Source organism: Lepidochelys kempii, chromosome 22 (assembly GCF_965140265.1).
Source record: "Lepidochelys kempii isolate rLepKem1 chromosome 22, rLepKem1.hap2, whole genome shotgun sequence".
Taxonomy (NCBI): domain Eukaryota; kingdom Metazoa; phylum Chordata; order Testudines; family Cheloniidae; genus Lepidochelys; species Lepidochelys kempii.
In genome coordinates, this window is record NC_133277.1 from 16,183,866 (window position 1) to 16,191,944 (window position 8,079).

Sequence of the window (8,079 nt, forward strand, 5' to 3'; positions counted from 1 at the left end):
CACTGAGTCTGGGTGGTGCAGCATGTCTACTTTTTCAGAGCCTGGCCAAGACAGGGGCTGGAATGATAATGAGGTGGCTGAAGCTCAAACTGGATAAGATGAAGGGGATTCCCGCTGATTGTGGAAGCAGCTCAAGAGCATGGTGGGGACAGTATATGCTCTTCTTATTGGGGGAGATAGTTGCAAATGTAATTGACAAAGAGTGGCTGAGAGAAGCTCAAGGAGCAGTCAAGGGACCAGAAGTCACAGATGGCTTTGGTGGCCAGAAATCTTTTTTTCCAACCTCCACTTGGTCTAACAGGTGTGATAGATTCTCTCTATTGAGAGAGCAATATCCTTGTCAGAGCAATCCAGGCCTTTCCAACCTCCGCATTGAATTATTATGAAAGGCAGATGGGAATGCCCTTGACCACTACAGCTTATGCAAAATGTGGAAGATAACCTGAGGGAGTTCATGGCACCAGTTTTCTACAGATCACACTGTGATCCTATTCGCTTCAGAATGAGTCAAACAATTTTAGTCAGGAATGGTCAGCATTTGGTCTGTCAGATCTGAAAGCCTAGGGCTCCAATAACAGCATGGTGAAAGATGCTTTTCAGCCTTACAGGTAGACAAAAGCATTCATCTACTGCACAGAGGTAACTCCAAAGTCCATATGGATCACCGGACAAAGAATTTGTGGTCAATGGAGTAAGATAAAAGGGTTATATTTTATCAGTAAATGTCAAACTTGAACTTCATCACAATCACATAAACTGACAAAAAACATTTCCATAGATAATTATTGAAATTTACAGATAGAAAGAGTAAGAAAAATGCTGCTTGAAAATTTATTAGAGTTTGATCTATGGATATTTACTTTGTATATTTTGACATACAATGTTGACAATATGTTTTTTAAGGGCTATAAATCTTTAACTTTTGACTCTCAATATTTACTGTCATTAAATAATTATTGTCTGGTGCCCCATAATCTCCTGCACATGAAAATCTGAACAGATAACAATGAAAAAATGTTTTAAAATAATCAATATTAACCATCAAAATGATAAAAAAAATAAAAACTGAATTCTGCCAAGCCTAATGATAATAACCCACTGCACATCTGAAAACTAATAAATGCTTCATACAGACCTAGTTACTTTGTATTAACTGCCAGTTCTGGCATAAACACTGAATCAAAGGATTGTCCTTTTGTAGCAGTGGTCATCAGCTTTACTGTCTAAGCATCCCAGTGCTATGAATAACTTTAGAGACAGCAGTGAGCTAGAGAGGTCAATTGTCCATAAAGAGTTAGAGCTCTTGATTATTCTAGTCCATGACAATTCTTCCTCCACAAGAAACATTTCAGCAACCTTCTAAAGCTAGCATTTTGTTTCAACTGGAATTAGAGAGCATGAGATACAGCTTTGCAATGCAGCAATCACGAGTGTAGGAAAAACATCAGCACCCAGAAAGAAATACCCACCATCACTTCTGACATACTTGATGTTAATGAGGCTCTTTAGAAGCCCACCCTCAGTCCTATCCAGAATTTTAATCTCACCAATTTGTACAATTCTTTGATCCTAAATCTATTGCTCTGCAATTCCACTGTAAGATCCTTCCCATAGTCTGATAAGACTAACAGTAACTCTACATATTCAGATCTAATTTGGGTCATGTTTTCCTATGGGAATTAAGCAAGTCACCTTTGTTTCCAACCATCCATCAAAAGTACAAACAGCAGTCATTCAATTCCTGTTATTTCACTTAGAAACACTGTAAAACAAACAGCAACATCAACCTACACTGGGCTTTACAGAAAAGCGTGAACCATAGCGCTTGCCCCAAAGAGCTCGCATTCTTTATCCTTTTCATAATCTACAATATATAAAAAGCCAAAAATAAAAAATAAAAAATTCTTGAGAAAGTATTGAGTAAAAACCAACTTACTGCCCCACCCAAAAGATAAACACTTTGGTTAATTCTTGGATAAAAACTCTCCTCACTCCCAAAGCTAATCCTGTGAGAAAAGAAACAGGAAATTCTTAGGACGAGCAGGCAGTACAATGGGAAATTTCATGCTGATGAAATGCCAACATTCTGAGGATCGGAGCTGCAGTTCTTCCACAAAGGCAAACCCATTATATCATGTTGCTAATTTTGCTGCCACACCAAGTTGTATTCCTGTTGCTTAACTCCCCTTTGAGCTGCAGGGCATATTTTTTTTTGGTCTGGAGGAAAACATAAAAAACTTAACTTTTACCTACATCTAACCCACGTTAATAAAAAATGCACAATAACTAAACTCAAGCCAGGACAAGACATGTTGTGTACTCGAGGAGGAACAGTCTTACTGTGAAAAGAGGGACTAAGCAACTAGAGTCAACAGGCAACTCTCTGTCGTAAGTGGTATCCCGAAGGCTTCTGGTGCAATTTTATCCAACCTTCAGTTAAAGACTATTTTCTACTCGCTAATCAGTTTGTGTTGGTCCTCTGAGTGCTCAACTAATGCGTGTTTTATTGCACTAGCATTTTAGTCACAAGACTAGGGTTTAGCAACTGAAGGTTTCCTCTGTACAACATATTAAGAGGGTTTGCATTCATGGCGAACGAGCATTGGCAAGTGCCAACACACTTGCACTGGCATGTTTTAAGTGTCATATTTATTATATGGTTTAAAAATCCCCACTCTGTTCTGACTTGTCTTTGTGTTGTGCCACCTCGGAAACTGGACATTAGTAACTGAAACAATTATAATATACGGCAGCACCACAAACATGCCTGGCACATTACAAGAAAGGGAGTCCCCTGCCCAGAAGAACTTACAATATATGTTAAGACTATGCAACAGAATAGGATGATAAACAAGGGGCTGACAGAGGGGAAGATGATGGTGTGGTCAACTAAGGGAGTGATGAGAGTCCGAGATTTATTACGTTAAAATGACTATGGAATATAAACTACCTGAAGTAATATGGGATTTAAAGCAGGAAAGGATAGAGGCAGGATAGACAGGTTCCAAAAAGGGACTGCAGAAATAGCAGTCAACATGAAGGACAACACAGTGGCCTGTATGGAAGCAGCACACAAAATAGGTGACCTTTACCCCCTGCATTTTAACTTCACATTTATCATGCTTGAAAAATAGATACCAAGAAGATTAAAAACCTACAAATGAACAACAACAACAATTGCAGTATTTGTACAGTAAAACCTTTTGCAATGAATGAAAATAGTTGGCCATTGCTTTAATGGCCATATGCAGACTCCCAGTCTTGCACAATTTTGACATTAGGACTGCATAAATACTGCACAATTAGAAACACAAACAAAATCAATCGCCTGTTCCGACAGAGTTCTCCAGTGCAGAACCCACAAGAGCTTTGAAATACATGACGGCTTTGGAGCGAAGTGGAGAGCAAAGGAACAGCCAAATTATCTCAAGAACATAGGTTCCTTGAACATCTTGGATTGGGCTCAATTCCAATGAATGCACCTTAGGCAAGTCCCTGACCTTTCAAACTTAAATGAGATTGAAAGTGAATCTATTCATGTTCTCTTCGTGTTACACGTCTATGGACATACAACTTGCATCCTTCAGCATAGTTTTAATTGGTGCCTCTAAAGGCAAGTAATACAACCTACATTCAGAAAGACTTCAGAAGATGTCTTTGTACATGGCACAGAAGTTAAAGGTGGCTGTTTTAATAATGGCAAGAGGTAAAATGAATTACTGGGGGATTTTAAAGGCAGAAATGGTGTCCACAGACTTCGTAGCTTCCAAGGCCATAAGGGACCATTATGATCATCTACATAACACAAGCCAGAGAACTTCCCCAAAATAATTCCTAGAGCAGCTTTTAGAAAAATATCCAATCTTAATTTAAAAACTGTCAGTGATGGAGAATCCACCACAGCCCTTGGTAAATTGTTCCAATGGTAAATTACTCTCACCATTAAAAATGTACACTTTATTTCCAGTCTGAATTTGTCTAGCTTCAACTTGCATCATGTTTTGGATGGATTATCCATCCATTGGATCATATTATACCTTTCTCTGTGAGACTGAGAAGCAAATTATTAAATATTTGTTCCCCCTGGAAATACTTCCCCTAGTGTATTCCCAAACATTTTTCCCAGTTGGGCAGTGAGATAGAGTGGTGGATAGTTTTTCAGAAAGTTATTTCTTGCAAATTATTTTATCCCTATGTACTAATCCACCTAAAAAATTTAAAAGTGGAGTCCCAAGAAAATTCTAAGCCATTCCAACGATGTCTGGTGGTAGTTTGTTTGTTTTCTTTTGTTTCTGTTTGTTTAAATGTAACACTTCAGTCACTAATGAAACAAGACACAATTCATGCTGTTAACAGCAGAGGTATACTTTAGAATCCAGATAGATAAATATTCACTGGGGTTAGCCTCCTTCATGGAGACAGAAATTCATACTTCCATAGCTATTCTTTTCAATGGCCTGCATGAATCAAGCGGGGGTGGGGGGGGGGGAGTTTCAGTGGGATTCCTAGTGTGCAGATGTTCTTTGTAGACATCTGCCCTGTTACTAACTGATCCCTCCAACGGCACCCTTGGCAGAAAGCACAAGGAATGAATGAGCATGGAGCTCAAACTCTTTTCTTCACTTGAGACCTGTCCCTCCAAGTCAGTGTTGAGGCACATTGACAGTGTAAACATACTGAGATGAGGGAGGCTCGCATTGTCACTGCTTGTCCCGTACACCTTCCATAGAATAATTCAGTCTTCAGCACTGTCAACCAGCAACCTTACACTAAACTTACCTTCCCCCAGGATACGTTTACTGCTCCCACTTAAGGATTCAAGCATGGGTCTCTGTTCACCACAGGCCTGATCCAAAGCCCACTGAAGGCAAAAGAAAAACTCCCACTGACAGAAGCTGGAAACACCCTGTCATTATGATATTTCGGGGTGCAATCCAAACCAGTGAGGGGCTGTCACTCCTGCCCTGCAACATGGGGTGCCTCACAATGCTTTGCTGCCTTAGCTCCCAACCTGGGCTCCTCAGAAACAGCATGCAGGTCACATCCTAAATGTCTATCTGTGTGTAGCCTCAGCCTTGGTCCAGCAACTCTGACCCAAACAGTCTGTCAGCAGACAACAAGCCACACTCCAGCTTCCAGCAATCTTGGCTACTACTTGCAGGGTGATCCCAACACAGCCCCTGTCCTGGATTTCTTCCCCCAAAAAACATGTGTTCTGCATTGTCCAGCCTTCTGCTGGTATATTAGGTCTGTTGCCCTCTAAGGGGATCAATATACCACAGTCTGCAACCTTAAATGAAGCTACCCAAAACAATTCACAATCCTGGATTCGTTTTAATTAAAGAAGAAAAATAAAGTTTATTTAACTACAAGGAGATCGGTTTTAAGTGAGTATAAGTATAAAGCACGAAAGTCAAAAATGGTTACAAGAGAAAAAGATAAAATGCTTCCTAGTACTAAACTTAACAAGTTCAACTTGGTTCAAGATGAAGACCCTTATCACATGCTTCCAGCTACATTGCTGACCAAATTCTCAGGCCAGGATCTGCTCCCAAAGTCCAATGGTTGTTTCTTTTGTCTTTTGGGTGAAAAGGCAAGAGATGGATAGGGAAAGATAATTTGGGGTGTTTTTGCCCCTCACTTTACAGTTCAATCAACCTTTGAAAAGCATTTTCCTGAGGGTTACCCCTAAATAAAGTTCATTCCTGCTGTGGGGATGGAATCAAGAAACCTAGTGGTGAAAGAGGTTCCATAGAGTTGTTTGCTAAGATGCATATCTGTTTGTTCCTGCCCCCTTTCCTTGGCAAAGAATGACCATTTGATAAATGACTGCCCATCAGCTTTGATGACACCTGGCTAGAAGCATCAGCTTTGTCCTTTGTCTTTGAGAAACAGGTTTACCCACTCCCCAACCTTGTCTAGTAAACACACTTCAATCGTGATTTTAACTTATGTTCATAACTTTACATATAACGTTGCCACATATATTTCACCATGACATTACTGACCAGCAGGTTATTAGTTTTCAAATGATACCTTACAAGGCATACTGTGAACAAAGATTATTAGAACAGTGCGTAGGGTGTGAATACAGGGTGGACTTGGGTACAGTCACTCCCAAGCAAGATCTTCAACAGACACATGAAGCTCCATAGTCAAGGTGTTCTGAAAGCTGTGTCCATTCTGTCTCAGATGCACAGATGTGGTGAAGAAAATGAAGACATCACGAAAGATTTCAGTCCAACCAGTCGAGAGGAACATTCATGCTTAGGTTTAAGGCACTTCCATTAAAAAGCTGAAGAAAACTTTATTAATATCAGGTTTCAGAGTAGCAGCTGTGTTAGTCTATATTTGCAAAAAGAAATGCATCATGCATCTGATGAAGTGAGCTGTAGCTCACGAAAGCTTATGCTCAAATAAATTGGTTAGTCTCTAAGGTGCCACAAGTCCTCCTTTTCTTTTTATTAATATCTTTGATCTCTCAAATCTTAAAATTCTTCCCATTTGACACTAGCTAGCTAACATAAATTGCTTTAAAATCACGTACAATGTTAAGCCACAAATCCATGGATGTTAGTGCAGCACAATGATGACAGAACATGACTCATGTTCGCATCTGTCCATACACAGCAAATCATCCCTGTATTATAGGAAACATCATCATTCCTCAAAGATGCTGCAAGTCTTCCAAAGAGATCTCTTGCCCTTCAAAAAATAAACTGACGGCATCATGAACGCCCAATAAAGTAAACAGGACAACGGGGCTAATTTTGTGATAAGCATGCAAAGCAAAGAAGTTTGCAAAATGCACTGAACGGGTACGTGCGGTGTGTACATGCCACATATTATAGTAACTTTTTTAATGTATTAACTTAAAAGACGGCAAAGGAAAGCGCATGGGTTGAACTTTCCTGGGTGCGAGTCTCTTTGGCCTGGAATACTTTTGACGGGCGACAACAGGACTAAAGGAAGGAATTAGCCTTTTTTGTGGTGGGAGCAGCTTTCGCCAGGGGACGAACCCCCGCCCCCCTGGGCCCCGTCACCCGGCGGCTCTGCGGGTGGCAGACGCCGGGCGAGGGGAACGCCCATCGCCCCTGAAGGCCACAGCTGGGGGGCAGCGCCCCGAGGCCCTCACCCCCGAGGTCACCCCGGGGAGCGGGAACGCGCCCAAGGCGGCGGAGGGCAGCGGTTATGGAACAGACCAGAGCCCGGCGGCAGCGGGACCCTCCTGGCCAGGACCCCCCGGCCCCCGCCGCCCGGTCTATCCCCGGGGGCGGGACCCAAACCAGAGCCTCGGGCCGGGCCTGCCCCCCAGGGCCTCGCATCCAAATCTCGGCCCGCAAGCGGCGGCGGCGGCGCGCGCTCCCCGGGGCGGGGCGGGGCTCCCCTCACAGGCCTATCAGCCCCCCCCCCAGGTGAGCAGGAGCCCATTGCTACCCCGCCGGCCCTCACCGTGGTGCCCTGGCTCTCGGCGCCGCCCGCCGCGGCCGCGGCCTGCAGCTCCGCCGTCATCCCGGGCCCCGCTCGGCCGCCGCCGCCGCCGCCGCCCGCGGGAAACGCCGCGCGCGCCCCCGCCGCCCGGGGCCGCGCCCGCCCGCTCGCTCCTCAACCCTGCCGAGCACCTTCCCCTCCCCCCCCGCCGGGGCTGGGCACGCAGCGCGCCCCCGCCGGGCACAGACCCCCCCCACTCGTCAGTGGGCACAGACCCCCCCCCATCAATGGGTACAGCCCCCACCACCACCTGCTCAATGGACACAGACCCCCTCCCCCCACACTCATCAATGGGCACAGACACCCCCCCACACACTCATCAGTGGGCACAGACCCCCCCACCTGCTCAGTGGGCACAGACCCCCCACACACACTCAGTGGGCACAGACCCCCCCACCTGCTCAGTGGGCACAGACCCCCCCACACACACTCATCAGTGGGCACAGACCCCCCACCTGCTCAGTGGGCACAGACCCCCCACACACACTCATCAGTGGGCACAGACACCCCCCCCACCTGCTCAGTGGGCACAGACCCCCCCCACACACTCATCAGTGGGCACAGACCCCCCCACACACACTCATCAGT

The 8,079-nt window shown here is 44.6% G+C and overlaps 1 protein-coding gene across 5 annotated transcripts in view; it reads right to left on the bottom strand.

The window, feature by feature from the left end:
- Nucleotides 1–7,559, bottom strand: part of USP28 (ubiquitin specific peptidase 28) — a 42,159-nt gene extending 34,600 nt beyond the window's left edge. For 4 of the 5 annotated variants that reach the window (XM_073320525.1, XM_073320522.1, XM_073320521.1 and 1 more), the window contains exon 1: nucleotides 7,453–7,558. In XM_073320525.1, the coding sequence (XP_073176626.1) occupies nucleotides 7,453–7,512 (60 nt within the window). In that variant the 5' untranslated portion in view covers nucleotides 7,513–7,558. Of the gene's footprint in view, nucleotides 1–7,452 lie in introns of all 5 variants that reach the window. The other variant, XM_073320520.1, reaches the window with a different exon arrangement.
- Nucleotides 7,560–8,079: the final 520 nt, after the last annotated feature.